Source organism: Anopheles maculipalpis, chromosome 3RL (genome assembly GCF_943734695.1).
Source record: "Anopheles maculipalpis chromosome 3RL, idAnoMacuDA_375_x, whole genome shotgun sequence".
NCBI classification, from domain to species: domain Eukaryota; kingdom Metazoa; phylum Arthropoda; class Insecta; order Diptera; family Culicidae; genus Anopheles; species Anopheles maculipalpis.
The window spans coordinates 77,726,856-77,748,335 of record NC_064872.1 but is presented as its reverse complement, the minus strand read 5'-3'; the positions used below and the strand labels follow the sequence as shown (position 1 = coordinate 77,748,335).

The following is a 21,480-nucleotide window of genomic DNA, read 5'->3' as shown; positions in this document are numbered from 1 at the left end:
ATTAGCATCAAGAGATGAGCTCAGATGGAAGTTTAATTACCGTAACTCAATACACTTGCATCCGCTAGCGACACGAAAAATGGCAACAGTGTCAACTGTCTATTACACCCGTTGTGCGGATGTGCCATCTCTCGGCTTTGCGTACGAGGGGTCATAAACGTGTTGTTAGTGAGTTTTCCTTTGGTGTACTGAGTAGAGCGAAGCTCTTGGCTTGAATTCATTTGCAACTCGTATTGTGCTTGATGTGACGCAGTTGGCTGTTGGATAAACTCATTTGTAAGGGGTGCGATTCATTCTTAACGTTGTTTTAATGGGCCGCTTTTATGATTGTAGCCTTGTTAGAAAGAGTTACAGTAGCCGCAGCTATTACGTTTCACGGTAAACTGTCTGTATGTTGTTGTTTTTACTCTAAAGCCTTAAACGACTCGTTTAATGACTTTACACATCATCTTGTGCTTAATGTGGCCGATAATAAGCTCACCATCAACGACAGTCACATGGGAAAAAATCCATTATTATAATCAGATACCTGATGTTTACTACTTTTTGCACAAATTATAAAACATGTCCAGTGGATTGGTAGATCCTTTATCGTTCTAATCACACATTGCTTCCAGCGAACTAGTTACGAATCATTTCTATAAAATACGAACCGGATCTTCGCATCACTACGATCATCTGGACCCTCTACAAAGGAACGCTAATCACCCAAATGGATCAATGCAAATTGGCTATACAGGTTCAATTTCTATCCCAAACACACTATTTCCATTACGCGGCACGAACTGTTTTGTACAGCACCTCGAAAGAAGAGTGAAACAAACTTTCCCATATCAGTAATTCTAGCATCCAAAACAAAAGTTTCGCCGAGACGCAAATCCGTTCAATCATCCTCACCAAACAAGGGCATCGAGCTGGAAGTTGGAGAGATTCAACCTGACATCCCAAAAAAGGGTCAGATAAAGTAAATACTCATCCCACCCAACCCAAGCCGGGAGTGACTATTGAATCGTGTACGTTAGTCGTTGTCGCTTGTCACCCTCACATTGGCTCATTAGCGAACATTGCGATGGGGCCGACTCATGTTCAATGGGGGTTCATTTGCTCTTAATTTAGGCACTGCCGCAACCGAACGCACCATCAGCATCTGGCCTCGGATCGGTGTGCTCGCCAGCCCGCCCAGGGATCAGAGGCTCGTACATGTGAATCGACGCCGGAAGAAACATTGACGGGCCAGGGATACATTGGTGTTTGATGAATGGTTAAGTGTTGCTGTACATGATATGATTATTGGAAAGTTCCGATGGTACGCTTGTCCTTCAAAAGTATCCGAAAGCAAAAACCAACACGCAGGAAAGTACGGAAAATACGTGCAATGTCGTTTTAGGCGGGACAACTGCCGCTCACGGGTTGTTCAATGTGAAGAGAAAGTTGTTTAAATGTGTTCCTGCAAAAGCTTTTTCGTTTCTATGAAACTTTGGCATTTGAAGGGTTCAGTTTTTAGGCTCTTACTTTGACAAATGAAACTTAAACCAACGTAAGTGCACTTTCGTAACAAAATCTTCTTTCAATGTGAAGAATTGTTTTGAAAATTATAAATTATAAATGAAACACAAATAAATAAATAAAAATGGCGGAGAACCGTCGAAATCAAATATTACTAACAGCAGATTTATAGCGAAGAAGCATAAAAATAATCAAAATAGCATAAAAACGCACGGTAATAAAATCTAATCTAAATGATCAAACTTCCAAGACCATGAAACCGCCTTACAATAACACACCGTTTAAATTATCGCTTTAAAGTAGCCATTCAGCATGTGACCTGTCGTAGGACCTTCTACATAATTGCTATTTCCTCAACAAATCATAATCAAATGGTAACGAAAAACTAACCCAAACTGTACTCCTCCGAAGCATCGAGATAGTGGCTGTAAGGCTGCAAAATTCAATTAACATGCAATAGCGACCCGATCTCGGTGCCGGGTGTGCTGATTAGTTTTGGTTTTCGCTCAAGACTTTTACCCCCAAAACGCTCCTTCCAAGTGGAGTATGGTCAATGCCAAAGGCTTACCAGAAGCAGTCGTCGCTGGTGTGCGGGCCCATTGTGCTTGTGGAGAGTTGTCGTTGGCGTTCCCATTCAACGGTTTCGATCATCTGGCTACGGGCTACTAACTTTGTTTGTTAAAGGTAGTTTGATACTGGCAGTTCGTTCGCTTTCTCTCTTTGCTCCTGTTCGGACCTTTCCGGTGGGACTCAGTAGGAGGTAGGGGAGAAAGATATTTCGTTACAAGTGACCAGTTTTTTGGAGCGACGAGAAAGGTACTCAGTTGAGGTAGTTTGACCAGTGTTTTAGTGCTTGGTTTAACGAGAAGTCTGACCGCAAGCAAATTAATTCCCGTGCAGACACACAGACAACCAGCAGTGGCGATATCGATCGTTGCTGCTGGCACTCTGACAGGGTATGGTTATCGCCATGGGAGATTGTTTGACAACGATGTCGAGTTGTGTACGTTGGTGTGTGTGTGTGTTGCAATACATTTTACATATTATACGATAAAAGTATAAAAGCTTCAAGCGTTGCTTCGGAAATTGTTCTATTCGTTCACCAAGTGTTTCTTTCATCAACTAATTGTTAGTGTAAATAAAATTACTGCAATAAAAGTATTCCCAAATTATTTCGTGGCTCTGTAAAACAAAGCATCATTCACTAGTTCCAATATATTGTCATTTTTTTCCTTTATTCAACCAATTAGTCCCGATGGCACCATATAAAAGGTGGGTTTGAGCAAAACGGATGTTCCCACTCTTCGAAGCGTACAAATATTCGAAAATCCCGCTTGCGATGGACCAGACAGAAGGCTAATAGATCGGATATGGGTAAAAGTGCTCAGCATAGTGAGGTATGGCAGAGGAAATGCATCGTTGCAGTGCACTAAATTGGTGATAATGAAGCGCATTACACGAAACACCTGCTACCCACCGATGGTTTACAAAATTTGCGACGAGCGAGCGAGCTCGTTGTACGAATTAGTTAATCATCGGTGTCATTTTACATTATGCTGCAAAACAACTTCATTAGGATCGTTACGAATGGATGGGTTGCTGTTCGAAATATCATAAATAATTTAACAATTATTCCACTCCCACTGCACTGCACCGGGTTTGATCGATTTCTATCCAAAACAACCAAATTTGATAAGCCACTTATTATCAAAATAATCTAATCTTAAATTGGATTTTTTTCAGTCTTTGTTGTTTTAGCTGGCTTCCTCCATTAGAACTCTTTTTTTAGCACGATGCTGTTTTTCTGCTCTTTATTTAACTTTTGCTCTTTATCCCGATTCACGGTGTGCTTTATTGTGAAAACTCATGCAGTTTATCTCACTGACATTCTCAATATGTCAGCACAGAAAATGTCTGTAGCTCGCCGGTTCTAGTCTGCTCCCAGTAATGGTGCTGGATTTATCATTACACTCGTTGGGACGATGGGTCTTGAATGCTGGTGGTAGAGCTTTTTTTTTGTTGTATGACAAGGGTCTTTGAGGCTACAAATGGCAAAAGCATGCAGCCTGTATGGTTGTGTTTCGATGAGGAATGTACTTCTGTGCCGAGTTAATGAATTATTCAACAAAACAATTGGTCTTCCGATTACCGAGTTTACACCGTCAGCTCAGCTGGCGTAGGGAACGAGGAGAATTAGGTTTATTGCTGGAAAAAAGTTTTTTTTTAAATAATTTATTTATTTTGTTTTATTTATTTATATTTAATTATGACGGTCCAGTGCCGTATTGTTCAATAAATAATTTATTTATAGATTTGAAAAACATGTCCTTCTTGTTACGGGACATACTGGATCTACAATGCAATAACAATGTATAACACTACAATCCTCACTCACAGCACTAGAGTTAGTATGAAAGTCATTAAGCAAATATTTGATTACTCAAGCAGGTTATGTAGTTAACTCATTCATTACCAACGGCACAAAATAGTCAACATGCCTGTAATGCGTGTACATTACTAATGTATGCATACATAATCTTAAAACTCACCCAGAAATTTACAAACAATGCATCAATCAGCTTACATCCCGGGCACGTTACAGTGCGCTTTTGTTTCAATCCAACCACCGACATCCCGCATGTATCGATACGATCTGTGCGTGTAAAGCAACATCCTCACGGCTAAAGCCAAGAATGCTTAGCAATACAAGACGTGACTATTTTCCATTTGGTGCTTTCCCTTTTCTCTGCCTGCGGCCAAAGGTTGTGTGCGTTCGTTTTTGCAGCACACTCACCGCATCGCTTGTTTGCTACTCTGAATCGCTTGTTTCAAACTCACGCCCGGAAGCGGTACCGGTGTATATTGCACGATGCCAGCAAAAAGATCGATCCCGACATTCAGTAACATTTGCACTTCAATCCACCCCTTCATTATTTGGCCTGTCGTTGAAGGGGTTCGACAGTTTTTTACTTTCATTTTGCCACGTCAGAAAAACACTTGAACCGGGTTCGTTATGAAGAAGTAACCATTTTTACCAACCCGCCCGGACGTACTGCACATCCTCGTACGCTTTTACCACCAGCAAAGAAACCTTCACTTTCATCCGAGCACAGAAAAATTCAACCACTGGCTGGTGCCGTCGTACCGTAAAGCGGCGAACCATGGGCTCTTGAAGGTGCTATTTCGCTCCGCTCGGCGATTGCGACTGACGGCTACCAAATTAGTTCTGGTTATGCCTTTTCTTTGGATTTGTGCTGCTGTGAGGGCTGAGAAAAATAGGTGAAATGAAGGCAGCTGACGGCGAGATGAAGAAAGCTGGCCAAGAAGGCGTGCTGTAACGCCAGCCGGCAAATGGCAATGGTACAAATTAATGTGCAAAGGTGAGAAAATGGATCGGTGCTTAAGCGGGTGACCCAAAGTTTGATTGCAGACAGCTACCGTGACCAGTGACAGGCTCCTACACGGTCATTAAGAGCACCCGAGGGTGTTACCGAACACTTGCAGAAGTAAGCACCGCTGAGTGTGTCACAGCGCTCAATCACGATGCCTTTGGTTGGTTTGGTGCTAATGGGGCACGTGGACGGTGAATACTTGTACAGGGTGAGGACACTCGTTACATCTTCTTTTGGAGACATTCTTTGGGCGTCACAACATATTCTCCGATCGTTTTTATCACGTTGGGTATTGGCATGAGGGTAATTATTGTCAAAATGTGTTCATCTAACGACTGTCTAACGATGTTATCCTTATTTCGGTTTATGTTGATAATTATGTGTGCTGAGCTTTGTTTCGCAATAGAACTGTGACATTTACAGTTAGCATTTATTTAAATATTTCTGAACCAAGGAGGGAATTTTAAACTGAGTATTAAGTTCCAAATCAAGACGATCGTCCAAAAAATAAGAGACGAGTCCAAGGTGCTTCGTTAGGTTTTGTCTCACTAGCGACGATTCATGACTAGCTTAATAAGTCATTTGAAACTTTTTAATGTCAAACGCCAAATGGCTGTCTCTTTGGGAACTTTAGCTCTGATCTCGAGGTTATAGCTGCAAATATGAACACAATTTTCACCTTAGTTCCTTAACTTTCTTCATGATAACTAAAATTTAAGCTGCGATTTGGCCAGGCCGTTTTTTTTTGTGAAAATAAAACTGAAAATTAAACACAAAACAACGGATTATATAAAATAAATAAATAAATCTTCGAATTCAAAACAACCTTCAATCAATCTCAGGCAATAAATTTTGCTTCTTTCTGAGCTCGAGGTAGCAGTTCAAAATGGGAATCGTCTTTAAAATGAGTTCTTTCAATGTTTTGGTCATATTTTTGCCAACGGTGGCACTGTCAAACTTGAAGAGTAGATCCAAAATTAAACGTGTGACAGGATAATTTCAACACATCATTCTATCACTCCACATTAACGAAACTACGGCAAATTGGTTTACCACAAAATAAATTCAAAATATGCTCTTAATTCCCACTTCATTGTTGATATTCTTGAGGCCATCAAACAATACAATTATTTATTTAACTCTCCCTCCTCCCTCACCCTCTCCCATGGGTTAAAAGCCAAATCATTTCATTACAATTAACCTCTTATAATGTCAAACCTGTTCCATTGTCGATAAACCTTGCAAATTAAACAACCGATTACACTGCCATCTCTCAATCAATTGCTTTCAAGTTCGGTGCCAATCTCAACACCCTCCAGCAACGCATAATATAATTTTCTATCCCTTTACAGGGAAGCAGTAACGACTCCCGGAGCTTACCCAGCTCAAAGTTGTTGAATTATGCAAAAAGCGACATCGAGTGATGTGAGCTTTGTGTGCGAAAATTGACACAATCCTTGCCACACTTGCCTTGTGTGGTGTGGTTGCATAATTTGTGTAGCGTCTGAGAAGCGTGGTGCACTCACACAAGCGTAACACCCTGCAGCTGAAACTTTCTAGCCGCTTCTTGACTTCACACCCAACACACACACACAAATACACTGTGTAAACGACAGTGGTACGAACGGGCGAAGCAACAACTTTAATTGTAATGGAAACCAATCTCCTTTCCCTGCCCTCGTTTAGTGGATGGAGGCTTGAGCATAAGGACCGCCGCTTACATAATCGTTCGGTTCCTTAAGCTCCGACAGTGATGCTTTGTCTTTTCGGGAAGAAACGGCCCGAGACCGGCAGCTTCCAAGTAGCGCATGATGCCGCTGGAAAATGATGCCGATGGTCGTCCCTTCATCCATAATGCATTAAACAGGCAAACATGGACAAGACATGGCCACATGAAACAGTGAGCTTTTTTCTCCTTTCGTGCACGGTTCCCACATCCCAGCGTCCCGGACGACATGATCGTTGACGATTGATACTGTGGTACGGCCCATCTTGGCTGACCGTATACCGTAATCGCAATTCGAAGACAACAAAACCACCCATCATCAACAACAGCGTAGCAAATCGATCGTCGGCGCTACAGCAACTCCCCGGAGGCAACCCCTCGGGGCAGTGTACGGAAAGCGACCGAATCACGGCTCCGAATCGGTTGCCCAAGGTTTCTCGGCCGCTCTATAATTTATAACGCTTTATCTTCCCGGTCTGCTCCGGCTACGGGCGGAACCCTCGTGAAACCGTTTCGGCTCATTTGATATTTATTTATTTCCTCACATATATTAAAGTGCTGCTGCTCTGATGATAATGAGCACCGGTACTGACCTGTGTGGTTTTCGAAGAATTATTTCACTTCTTGGAGTGCTGGTGGCCCCCGTCGGGCACCACTGCTTGCTTTTCTCCGTCCCAAGCGAGCAAACAATCGCCTTCACCATGGGCTCTGGCTCGGTGCGGTAGAAATCAAGGTGAAGATTTTAGGCCCCAAAGTAAACACTTCCGGTTTTCATGGGGTGAGGACCGAGCAGCCTTCGTAGCTGGGGTGGTAAAGCGGTTTTCCTAAGAAGCTTTTCACCGCCTATTAATATGCTGCTTAAACACGCAAAATGACCGACGCGTGTGGACAAGTGTTTGTGTGTGTGTATTGGATGATGAATGTGTGCGAATGGGGAAGGTTTAATGAATGCTTTCGTTTATCCAAACGGAAGGAAGTCAACTCCATCGAAATCACCTCGAAGCTTTTCCCATTTCCCGCTACTAAGATAGGCGTAAAATTGGGGGTTTTCGGGCTAGCAATCAATCCTGTCACTTTGCCCACAGTGGGGAAATAAGGGCGCCTGTTTGGAAGTATTCCCTTGGAGATTAAATAAGCAAAACAAGTGCAATAGTGAAGCTAATCTGAAATGGACAATTTTCCACCAACACGTCGGCACATTTATAATCCTTCTCAGGCTAATTGATGCATCGTCTAAGCAAACATGACTGTGTATCGCACACAAAGAATGGCATTTGCGACGGATTATGCTTGATGAATTACAAGATTTGAAAAACATTAATAGGTTAACAGTATGTAATTTTACCCACACTTTAATCTTTTTGTCAGTGATCATCATATTTAGACGTGGTTGATTTTTTTAAAGCTCGATTTTTCGTACCTTCGATGCTTCCACTGTCTGTAAACATGGCACAGTTTGATAGAAGCATTATAAAAATCTTCTATCCATGGGGCGGCCTAATGGTATTTGAAATATAAATAATTTTAAAAATATATCTAAAATACCAATGGCAAAATCAAAATATTAAAAAATTTAAACAATTTTATAAATAAGAACGGCCAGTTGATTAGAGAATTTAATAAAATAAACCAAACAAGTTATCCTAAAAAACTGATACACTTAAAAACTGAAATTTTTTTTTTCGTACCCAATGTTTCAATCAACAATTCTTGAGACAAAAACGATGCTGGTTTCATCCCAAAAGATTTGCGACTGCTTCTGTATTGTAGCTAATTAGCCATTCTTCAAATGCGCATGCATTTGTGCGGAAATATGCTAATCGTCGTGTAATTTTACAACCCATCCGAATGTAAGTAATCGGTTCCCATGTCGCTGCAGCATTGTCGGCACGCCGAAGCATAAAAGACTGCAGACTGCCGTTCGTATTTGTTGTTTCGGATAAGCATGATATGAAGCGTTAAATGTTCTCCTTCACCGATGCTGCTACTTCCATCAATCCATCGAATCGGTTTCTTCACTTGTCGCTTGACTGTACCGTGTGTACGTTCACCTCGAATGTGTGTATTGTGTGGCTGTGTGACTGTTGTTTGTGTTGGTGAGAGGGCACAATACGCACACCGATGGGAGCTGGGCATAATGCCTGGCTCCAAACAGACGGCCCACGACAACGGCGTTACGGGCGGCCTCATGATTATCTTGACCAGAATGACGGATGTACGACGTTGCGAAACCGGGGCCATGACTTTATCTGTTTTCTGCCGTAAATAATGCCCCCACCGGAACGGAAGCACCACAGCGTGACGTGAGTGCTTGCTTGATTTGTGTGTGTGTGTGACAAACCGTAGAGGGAAGGCGCGAGCAAAACGGGAGGGAGCCAGAACTAAAGGGACGAAAAGGAAGTTCTGGGAAGCGAATGACACAAAAAAAGCGTACAAAAATGTATATAAAACGAGCATCATTCGTGGAAGGTAAATTATCCTTCGCTATGCCGCTTCGCTTTTTCACAGTTCGTTTCCGTCAACGCTCGTTGTAAGTGCGCCGTCATCATGCCATCATCATCATGGGGCGGGCTGGAGGATTCAACTTTTCCCGGGGGAGGGAAGAGGGAGGCTTAAAGGGGAGGGGAGTCGTGGAGAAGCTTTAAGAGGATAATTTTTATGCAACCATTGGCATAGTTGTTGGAACAACGACGCCAAACCGAATCAACCCGAAGCCGTGGGATGAGCCCGGTGTCCCAAGCGGGCGAGTTTTAAGGCGAGTACACTCCAAACGAAAGCTCGTACGTTCGCTTGGCTTTCGTTGTGTGCTTCTTCCTTTTTTTTTGTTTTTTGTTTGTCGGTACCTGAGTGAGTGCAGGGAGCCTGGAAGCGCTGGCTAATGTATTTGCTAACAGCGTTGAAACTTCATCTATCTGATTTAATTTTCTCCCGCTGCACAAATTTAATCACTCAGAAGGAGACGGAGCGCAACCTCGTTTCCATTAGCACACCGGCAACTCGTCAATGCTCCAAATGAGGGTGACCTCTTTTAAGCGATGCAGTTTTAAAGCTTGAACTGCACCAAATGGCATTTTGGTGTGAGTGTTGTAGCAATCTTTCTTTAAATTTTCTGTGTGATAGAAAATCGTGTTTTCACTATGATAAGTGATATAAAGTAGTAGACTACAAGTCTCACATTGATCACAACCCAAATAAAATAGGTCTTTTTTCAGCAGTCTGTCTGTCTGTCAACTAGTCTGAAAGATTTTCAAATGATCCCAAGTGGGCTCGGTTGATGATGTTGTAGCCATAGTGTCTTCCTTTGGTTGGAGTGTTGTAAATGAAGAAAAATTTCGGATCGACAACTGGGGAATATTCTTTCAAGATTATGAATATCTAAACTCATATTTGTCTTAGAAATGAATACAGTTCGTAGTAGTTTGAATCATTCACTCAAGAAAGTAATTGTTCTTAAACAACAATTTGCCACATTTTAATGCTCAATGGATACCCGAAAATAAGTAAATAAAACCTACTTTACCACACAGTTTACAGTCCACCCTGGCATGTCGTGAAGTCATCAACTGTTTCAACTGTTCTCTAGAGAATTTTCGGGCTTGCAAATGTATCCTTCATCGAAGCAATTTAAAAAGTATCTTTCAGTTTAGCGTTCTCTCCAAATACCATTTTCTAGTTGTGTGTGAAAACGATGATTTTCCTCGGAAAATCCTTCATCCCCGAACCTATCCTACAGCTTGTAAGAGACCTGATTTACAAGAAAAGCAGCAACACAACCCAAGCAACAGCGAGAACCGGCGCTACTGAATCGAGCACATCGACTTCCCGTACCTTGGGAAATTAGAAACTTTTCCAATAAATTATCGTACCACCGGTTTGGTAGGATGCTGCAGAAAAACGAGTTACTGGCACTGATGAACTAGCGCAGTGATGAAAGAAAAAAAAACCCCACCAGCATGGCAGTGGTGTGTGTGTGTGTGTGTGATTATGTTGCTCCGGAAGCCAAGAAGGACAAACAAAGGCGATGCTTCACTGAGAACGACCGAAGTGAAAGTTTTACTGTTTTATTTCTTTTCCCTTGGTTTAGTTTTTATTCAATAGACGAATTGCCGTCAAGCCGGTTGCTTCCCTGCTGCAGCTGGTCATTCGTGCTAGCGGTGCGGGAGTTTAATTTTTTATGCAGCGCTGAACGATCGGGGAAACACTTTTGCACCCCAAAACAGGACGCGATAAAATAACTAACCACACCATCCGCAGGGAAATCAAGTAGAAAGGGACGGCCGTGCCATGCTTTTAAAGATGCACGAGGCGCATAATTCCAGGTGTTTCAAGTGGTTGACACACTCAAGCACAAACCGGGTGCATACTCAATCGGTAAGCTTTATACGGTGTGTATGATTTTCCTCGAATCCGGCATGATAAATGGTACGAGCCGGCAACCAGCTTCGCTCCACCGGCGAAGAGTGGATTGCGAGTGAAGGACCAAGCCGCTCCATTGTGATCGTATGTGTGAAATACCAGGCTCCTCCATCCGGCGGTACGATGCTTCAACCGTAACGTTTCGGCAAATGCGGAAGCGCTCCCTTATCGCGGTACACGAAAGTTATGATTGAACGTGAAAGCAGGCTACCTGGTTAAAATTACCCCTACACAAAAGGCCAGCACGGACGTGGAAGAAAATATGTGTGTTCATGGGTATGGTCTGTGTGATGCATTACCGAATGCTTTGCCGCCCACAAGAAACCCTTTCGCACAGATGAGTTCTTCACTGCGTTAACCATTATTCTCTTGGCTGCTGGAGCGTATTTCACGTCTATTGGAAGTGAGTGAGAAAAAACGGAGGCGGAAAAAAAAACTTTCGCACACTTTATGCAGTGCGCAACAAAGTTGATGCGATACGGTGGAAGACGCGCCCGGTAAAGTTAGTTCCGGCAGATGATGAAGATGAAAGGCACTTCATTCTCGCAATGTACTGTATTTTTTCGTCTTGTTTTGTGCTTTTTTTCCTTAAAGTGCCTTGTATATGTGGGCTGTAACTGGGAATGATTTATTGGGTAACTTCATCGACGCACTGCAGAATTTCTTTACGGATGACTTACGACGAGGAAATGAGATCGCTACCTGTAATCATGATCTGTTTAAAAATGTATGGAAACACTATAAACGCTTGGTAAGGAAAAGAGCTGGGAAATAAGTCTTGACTCGATCTAGATTCTGAAGAAATAAATGTGGAAGCTCGAAAAATTTGTTAGATAAGTTTAACAAATTAAGTTGATTTTCACGTTTCTTAGAGACAATTTCTATTGAATCTCTTTTGAATATCTATTAAATATGAGGAACCCATCCCAAACATTCCTTCTACATGCAAGAGCATTTAATTAAGCACTTATTAAACACTGTCCACATAAGAACGAGTAATATTTTTAACTTTATCAACCATCCTCCCTATAATAGCGATGCCCATCCAATAACCATCACGTCTAATACGTTTTCATTAAATTCGCTTGCAGGTTTCACCGATGAGCCACCGACACCGATCCAACCGATAGCAAGTGCATTCGCCGTCGATCGGCCGGCGGGTGCTCGTAGGCAGCGCGCGTTTGGAACGCTACCCGATGGCAGACGCTACTGGAAGCGCCTTATAGTAGTCAAGCGGTCGGTGTCATTCCGCGCACCATTAACTAGAAATGGATTTCCATAAAGCTCCACCACCCCGGCCCCCAAGTCTGGCGACCGCCCTCTCCAAGGCGAACGGTATGTTAATGAATTTGTAATGGACGTTGTAAAGGAATGGGATTTTCGGAAGGGAGGGGACTGTCAAGGCAAGGCATCCGATATCGTTTCCGGACCACCGATACCGTGCTTATCGTTTCGTTCGTCTTTGGGGTTTTTGTACCCTTTTGTGCCGTCCGTGGAGCGTGAAGGAATGTGCACCGTTAGGGAGGGTCCTGCAGGCCACCGGTCACGGACAGGGGATTGTTTGAATGTGTAATCATCTTTTGCAATGACAGTTTTGTATGGTTACATCATACTCTTGTACGTTCAAGTCCAATTTCAGCTAGCATTCGAAGGGTTGTGTGGACATTTCATTTCTATTTTTTTCTGTTTTTGTCTTTTCATTTGCTTGGAGATAAAAATAAAAGCTCTTCGCCATATTAAACAATTTTCTCTTGTGCCCTTTTTGTTTTATTTTGATTTTTCTAAAATCAATCTTGTTCTTGGGTTCGATCATATGATGGAATTGATAATAAAGTATTATTATAATTTATTATTTTAACTATTAACTGCTTGGATACTTATAACATAAAATGCCTCATATAGGCACATTTCTTGAGAAGAAAAGTTTTCACAAACTTCAGAATAAAAATGGATAAAAACTAACCAAACAATAAGCTAATTACTAAAGGCATTGTAACTGAGTCGTTTGCTAGATTCGGGAAAGAACTTTTCATTTGAGAAGAGTGCACATTAATCGCCGGTCTGTTTGCAACTCTGTATTCGTTTGTCCCGTAGTTCATTACATAATTCATTACAAAGTTCATTCTTGTAGTTCCAGCAGTTCATTTCATGCAGTCCAAATTAGTCAAGTAGTTTTATCTATATCCTATGGTTTAGTTCCTTCTAATTCATATGTGTTTTCTTATTTGAATTCAGGTTCGAAATATTAATGTTAACTCAAAATCCAACAGGGTGTTTCTTATTTGTAATGGTCGGTATTATGTTTCATAAACTAGTTTACGAAATAAACTAGAATTTTTGAGCTGTTCTTCAGCGTTTTGATTGGTAACTAAATTTTGGTTTTCCAAACATTCTTCAGTTTATCGTAAAATTATTAAAACTCATGATAAAACTAAAATGTTTGTGAAACCGTGCAAAAATTTGGATCGAATTCAAGATTTTTTCAAACATTATCAAAACCACAAAAGAGCATCAAAAACCCCCTCAGGATATACCGGGTATTATTTGGTGATTTTTTCAATTATGATATTATGATCATTTAATTAAAATTTGCAATATTTCTTACAGGTATATCAACCCAAAAATAAACAAAAATGTGTTCTTACGCTTACGTTGAACCTACCGAATACTCTTACCAAAGTTTATTTTGCACGTAATCCTTAATATGTGTCATCCTACTAGCTACATCAAGCCCAATAATCATGCAGCATCATGCAGCATACCATCTGATCTATGAGTGATGGTCCTAACCGGAACTCGTTTTCCTTCCACTCTTTCGTTATATGCCTTCACCTCCCATCAACCGAACCAACCGAACAAACTCGTTTTCTCACCATCCATCTGGATGGTTTCCGGTGCTGCTCGGTCTGCTGGCAAATTGTCCCCGCCGCCATCATCATCATCATCTCAACCGTTGCTGACTTCCGTCCATTGGTCCCGTTGTGCGGCTGGCAGACGTGTATGATTATATATTCATCGACAGCGGTAGTCCCGATTCGTACCTGAGTGCCGACGTCGCCAGCATCGGTAATGAGACGTTCTTCAACGAGTCGGCAAATGCGTTCGCCAACACCACCGACCTCGGGCTGGTTCCGACCAACCTCAACGGTACCGCCGACGAACCGCTGGCCGACGTGATCAAGATGGCGATCACCTCGCTCGTTCTCGGACTGATGATTTTAGTCACCGTGATAGGTAAGCCATTTACCGTGCCAGGATAAATGAAACCAAATGCGTCACCACCACCACCACCACAGTTGACCAGCAGCAGGCAGAGGATGATTAAAAATGAAACGGATCAACATTGCGTCCGGTCATAAATCGGCTCGCTCGGTGAATGTTTTATCCCACCCATATATTCCCGTGCATGTACGGACGGATCAGTGCCCTGAAGTGCCGTTTGTTTTGTCCGTTTGGTTAAAGCTACTCAGTGGATGTGTGTGTGGGTTTTTTTTTTTGCTGTCCCGGTTTTGCTTGAATTCGGCTGCAGATGCATGGTTAGATGAATATTTTAATGACTATTTGAGAGCATATCATATGTCAATGCGTTCCAAGTGAGTCATGCATTATGCACTCGAGCAAATGCCGTTAACGTAACGAGCTGGAATTGTCTGTTTAATGCTTTTTGCTTAACTGTGGTCGACATTATATAATTCATTAAGCTACTTTACAAATTGTGCACTTTGTTTTCATGAATAATCAGCAACATTTTCCTGTTCGTTCGGTTTAAGAACATGACACGCAATGCAAGAGATACATACTTTATGCCGTTTAAATGCTTAAACGGTAGCTGTTTTATCAAATTAAGTTCTTTTAACAGATGTAATTGTGTGCTGTAAACCAGCTCCAATTAACTTCTTCCAGCATTTCCAAAAAACAATCACCTTGCACATTTAATTGCATTTTCCACTGATATGACGCATACCCGCTGCTTACCATAAACCAGTTTCATCCAATTTTCCAAAAATAAAAGAGCAAACACACACCCACGAACTTGTTACTTACCTTTGCAAGGTTTTGACGCCAAACGTTTAAGTTTCCTTCGTCAACTTTATCGTCCAATTTGTACCTGTACTGCTAACGTTCTTCTTTATCTTTTTTTTCTCTCTCTCTCTCTTTCTCTCTCTCACCCTTTTGCCTGTCCATTTTTTCCCCCCGACAGGAAACGTTTTTGTAATAGCCGCCATCATTTTAGAGCGTAATTTACAAAATGTAGCTAATTATCTGGTCGCATCGTTGGCCGTCGCCGATCTGTTCGTGGCGTGTCTGGTGATGCCGCTCGGCGCCGTGTACGAGGTAATTATTCGCAGCACACTAATTGCTTCATCCTCTTTCTCTCTCGCCCATCGTTGCTAGCGACTCCTTTCGACGGTAGCGCTAAGAAGCAATTGTATTCTTCTTGGCAAAGATTGCAAGCATTTAAATGCATTTAGGTAGAAGATAAGAAATTTGCCATTTTGCTTCGCGGGAAAACTAGTGAAAAGTTTCGAATCGTTTGTTTTTATTTGATTGTGGTTACAGGATTACGGGGAAACGTGAGCTTTGACAAATAGATGCATAACTTTGGCCATGGAGCGAAATGGAAAATAAAAGTAAACAAAACAAAATACAAATTTAAATCAAAAGTTGCTAAGCCAATAGCACATACATACATATAATGTTTTGGGAAAAGAATTAATAGAAAACGAAACGAAACAAGACTAAAGAAAACAACATCAAATGACGAATAACGAACAACTATAATTGAAAAATACGCAACACACCCCAAAACGAACAAAAATTTCGATCAGCGATTTAATATTTGATATTGGCGCTATTCTTCATGCGGTTGGACCAGAGACTGGATCCTTTCCGGATCGCCTCCCCATTAGACTATCTAACAGGCAACAAAAAGAAGAAATAGAAGATAATATTAATTACAAAATTGTAATAATATACTTCTTCTTGGTTTAACGACCTTCTAAGGTCACTTGGGAGGGACGATCCAGATGGGATTTGATCCCCGGGTCTGCTGTTTGAAGACCACCAGGTCACCCCTTAATATAACTATAACTTTGCATAAAAGCTCAAAATAATAAAGGATAATGAAGTAATACACAGATCTTGCCTGAAATGCCAAATTATCAGGGAAAAAATAAAGAAAACAAAAAAATTAGATTGAAAACATACACTTCTCGTTTATCGTTGACAAGCGTCAGGCTAATGCTAATTTATGGCTTTTTCTTGACGAATTTTGAACATTAATTTCAAACCGTTTTTCGCCTTTATGGCTAATAGTTTGTATGGAGAACTAAGAGAATTTTTTCGTCAAAATACCTGCAAGAGCAACTAACTAAGATCATCATAGAACTCACTAATGTCGAAAAATCATAGATAGTCATAGATATTGCATCAACAACATAAACCAAATATTTGTCTAGAAATGAAAATATTGATGCAAAACAAAAAATAGACCATATTAAAATTTATCCAGCGCATTGCATACCCTAAGGCGTCCTAAAATATATTTATTAGAGTAAATTACCAGCTAATTTGCTGTGTGGTGAAATTTTCCGATCGCCTACAGATAAGTCGCGGTTGGATACTTGGTCCAGAGTTGTGTGATATTTGGACGTCGTGCGATGTGCTTTGTTGCACTGCATCCATCCTTCATCTAGTAGCCATAGCAACCGATAGGTAGGTACTGATAAGGCTAACACAGTTCTAGAACGTAATAACAATCACATTTGTTTCCAAATCATCATTTCGCAGGTACTGGGCTGTGACTAACATCGACTACATACACTCCCGCACTAGCCGACGTGTCTTTACGATGATCTTTCTCGTTTGGTTCGCGTCCGTCATCGTGTCTCTGGCGCCCCAGTTTGGCTGGAAGGATCCAGAGTACCTACAACGAATAGAACAGCAAAAGTGCATGGTTTCGCAAAACATTGCGTACCAGGTAGGTGAAGCACACACACCGCAATAGTTCATTATTTACTCACTGTTGGCTGCTCTCCTTCTGCAGGTGTTTGCTACGTGCTGTACGTTTTACGTTCCTCTCTTTGTTATCCTAGTGCTGTATTGGAAAATTTATCAAACTGCCCGGCGGCGGATACATCGACGAGGGCCCAAAATACCCGCTACGCCCAACAGTAGCAATCAGGTAGGCAACGGGAAGGCAAAGGCAAAATCAATGCATCTTCGAACGGAACAAGCGAAGAATATAATCGGATTTCCGAATAGCTGAATAACCGTCGGTGTGCCTTTCCTTCTGTTATTCTCTTTTTTTTTCGGGGCTTGATATGTGTGTGTTTATGTTCGTAATTATCTAATCTTTTGTCGATTATAATAAACCCAAAACCCAATTGGCATAGGAGGAAACACCAAAGCCCAAGTCGAAGATACGATTTCACCTGAAGAAAAAGTTCACCAATCCCACCAAATCGGCCGTGTCGTCGCTCGGGCTGGTAGAGGGCAACTCGACCAACACGGTCAACACCGTGGAGGACACGGAGGACAGCACGAATGCGGCAGATCGGAAAGGGCTCGAAACGACGTTCAGCGGCGATGAGGTAGGTGTAAGCGCAAAGGGCAAGCCGAGTTTGAATCATTAAAATTCAACAAGCCACTTCATTTGAGGTGACAAAACTAACAGCACTTCACGTTAAGCACGAGTGGGGAAAGATTTCCCAACAACTTCGTCATCCGGCGCTTCACGCTGGGTGGCTCGAATGCAGTGAGTGAACCGGGCTCGCTGGTTGCAGCCGCACACTTCAGTAGCTGTAGAGCCGGCCGACGTACTGGGGAAAAACTACTATGCAAAGTAGCAAAAGTATGGGCGCCGAGTAATTGGTCGGTATTATCGGCTTCATCCACCGAGTGGTTATTCTTTGTTCGGTGAATACTTCAAAAATATAACAATCAAGAAATGTGGGCTGGGAGGATTTTTTTGCTTTTGTTTCTTGTTCGAATGCTGTATGCAAATATCGTTTCGTCCGTTATGATGCACTTGAAAAGTTTGATCATAAACTGGAAATTTGACGAGGAAAAAAGGTTTGCTTTAAACGTCTCTTCATGTTTTGAGTACGACTTTTCGCAATTTGCATTGCTTAGCAAGGACCTCTTTAGTAATGACGGTCATATAGTTGGTACGTGGTTGAAGTCTGGATGAAATTTGGTATAAGTCTTGTCGTACGGAAAATTGTCACCGGTTCTAAACCCAGATTACTTAACCCAAATTAACTTGCAAGCCTTGACCTCAGTATAGGTCTGCTTTTTTATGTACTGGAGTATTTATATGCAGACAACAGGTGCATTTTTGTCAAAGATTAGGGTTACAACGCAAAGCATATCTCATCAGTTCCATCCGGATCAGTACCGTTCCGCCCAGTGAAGGATTAAGTCTTTCTGGTACCCTAAGCAGAGCGGAAATTGGGGCACTCTATCACATTCCGATTGTTAAGACAAGACAAAGATAAGACAACTATTGCAAAGAAATTGAATTGGAAAAAGAAGCGCGGCCCACAGACAGATCCTACGATATGCAGCACGCTCTAATGGGACCAAAACTGAACGAGTTATTGCCGATTTTTCACAGCAAACTCTTTTTTCGTTGAATGACTAGGAAAGGGGTGGAAGAATCTGGATGAGGTGTTCCACAAAAAGATGCGCGAATTGTAGACGCATCCAACAATATCGGTGATAACTCGCTCGTTCATGGTCCGATCCTGACGTCCGGCATACCGTTGGATGCGCCTTGAAGCCGCCCACATTTTTGCCGAAGACCCCAACCTGATCCATCCATCCCCCGCCAAGTTATTGTGGAAAAAAACAACATTCCCATGGAAAATCGGCGATAACTCGGTCACTCTTGGTCCGATCCTGACGTCCGGCATACCGTTGGATGCGTCTTGAGGCCACGCATCTTTTAGTCGAGGATTCCACCTTGATCCCTTCAACCACCATCCAGGTATTGCGGAAAAACTGCGAAAAAGGGTTTTTTTGTGGAATTACTAAGCAAAAGGTGGAGGGTTTGGGTTAGGGTGTTCCACAAAATTATGTTGGATATATGTATGTACATCGTTGAAAGTGTCTTTGAGTCGCACATATTTTTGTGGAACACCTTATTTCGATTCCTGCACCTCCCACCAAGTTATTCCAAGTTTGTTTTAATTAGCTACCGATACAATTAAGAAATGAAGATTTGTCTTTTCGTAGGTAGAAAATAATTAACTTCTAAACGAAGTATAAATAATAATCAAAATTGGTTTTTTCATTTGTTTTTAAAGTAATAAATTCAATTTGGATTGATTTTTATTTCCTTTTTTCTAGATAGTAATGAAATTTAACACTTTGATACTATAATTTGGTTAATTAGAGAAATTGTTATGACTCTGCGTCATTTTTTTTGTTTTCTTGCTGGCGAGAGCGAGAGGGGTGCCATTGCCACGAAGTTAACCAAGCCATCAATAACAATATTCATTTATATTTGAAGTTTTTTAAGTGCGTTAAAGTAAATAACATAACGTAACAGATTTGTTTAATTGTAATATTTTTTACTATGAGAAGGACCTGATCGACCAGTTTTGGTATGTAAAGTGTGTAACGATTTTTCCATGTCGTTTATTATTTACAGAGCAGTATTTTTCTCTTGAACCGTACCTTTGAGCAATATCGCAAAGTGTTCAATATATGCACCTGAAAATATTTCAACCCTTCATTTTAATGCACACTATCGAGATGCAACATTTCCCAGCAATGCTAACAATTCATTACAGGCGTAAATTAAGTTTCTAGTGTTATTTTATCAAGCTCACTACATTTCAATTGCAAGCTTGTCCCATTACCATGAAACTTCCTTTTCAATCGGTACGATTTGTAGTCAATTCACGTAGCATCCGGTTGCATCGATGGTTGATTCGATTTCGATTGCCTCTTAATCGAACTTACACAAGTACGTTGCAAGTATTTTCAAGTGGGAGGTTCCAGGGTTCCCAGGGGGTTCCCAAACTCCCAGCAGTGGGGTAGAGGCCAGCATACAATATCCACAAAATCGCTTGCACAATTTACCATTAGTCGAGTCAAGCCGTTGGAATGAAGTGTCTCTTGAGTTGCGGAAATTTCTACACTGTTTATGCAAAACCTCTTTCAAAAGTGATGCACAAATTCGCTGGGCGAACTGTCCATCCCAAGCGGTCCTTCGTTTGGGTCGTGATTTCTCGCTTGCTCCAGTTTGCTTGCTTCACTCGTTGTGCTGACGATCAATCCGTTCACTTTATTGAGTTCTTCTCGTTTCGCACACAGGGCAACAACACACCGGTGGGCAACAATCAAATACCGACAGTGTCGTACGAGGTCACGCACCAGCAGTTAGCGCAAGCGGCCACCGGTTCGGAATCGAACAATAACAACCCTCGAACGAACGATCCGCCCGCCGGCAAAACTCCAAGCCCCAGTGGAAACGGTGGCACCCTGCCCGTGTCCATCTGTCCGATCCAACCGAACCAGCTGGCCACCTCACCGCTGCTGCCATCCCACCATCATCTGCCCCAATCGCCCCGGGCCGCTCAGGACCCAGCACAGCACCACCAGCTCCATCAACAGCATCATCATCATCACAATCAACAGTCAGCCGTGGCGAAACAACCGCCCACCGTGGGTGGAAATCTGCTGACGACACCGGTCGGTGGAGGCGGTGGTTCCACGCTCAACATCTCCAGCACCCCGAACCCGCACGCCCAAGTGTCCAAGCGGAAGGAAACGCTCGAGGCAAAGCGGGAACGCAAGGCGGCCAAAACGCTGGCCATCATCACGGGTGCGTTCGTGGTGTGCTGGTTGCCGTTCTTTCTGACCGCGCTGCTGCTGCCGCTGTGCGAGAGCTGCACGATCAACGATACGGTTTCGTCGCTGTTCCTCTGGCTCGGCTACTTTAACTCCACGCTCAATCCCGTCATCTACACCATCTTCAGTCCCGAGTTCCGGCAGGCCTTCAAGCGGATCCTGTTCGGTAGCCATCGGTCCACCAACTACAGGCGTGGAAAACTCTAAAGCTCGCGACATGAGAGATGTGCAGAGAGGGAGAGAGAAAGAGAGAGAAAGAGGGAGAAAACGGTGGTAAGTATGCTTCAATTCGACAAACACGCAATTTAACGAGCACCTAGGACGGTAGAAGTTGGCAATGCTTTGTAGTCGGCCATAATCGTTAGTGAAGGTATGCGGAGGGAGGGATTCGTCGAGAGATGGAAGCAGTTTTGTTGGTGCGGTTTGAACCTTTGCGGAATGCAATTAGCAACAAAATCGGATTTTTGCCTTTCAATCGTATTTCACTTGTTGCGTTAAGCTTCTGTAAACATTTTTTAAGCTGTTTATTTTGTTATTCACATAAATTTTACTGATGGAATTCTTCTAGTGACATGGCTC

At 42.3% G+C, this 21,480-nt stretch overlaps 1 protein-coding gene across 1 annotated transcript; it reads left to right on the top strand.

Annotated features, from left to right (window-relative positions):
- Positions 1 to 12,135: 12,135 nt before the first annotated feature.
- LOC126561882 (5-hydroxytryptamine receptor-like) lies at positions 12,136 to 21,108 on the top strand. Its single transcript, XM_050218243.1, has 8 exons — positions 12,136 to 12,375; positions 14,035 to 14,274; positions 15,242 to 15,375; positions 16,646 to 16,755; positions 16,831 to 17,020; positions 17,087 to 17,224; positions 17,436 to 17,633; positions 20,365 to 21,108. The coding sequence occupies exons 1-8, from the start codon at positions 12,309 to 12,311 to the stop codon at positions 21,106 to 21,108; spliced, it is 1,821 nt and encodes a 606-aa protein (XP_050074200.1). The 5' UTR covers positions 12,136 to 12,308.
- The last annotated feature ends 372 nt before the right edge of the window (positions 21,109 to 21,480 follow it).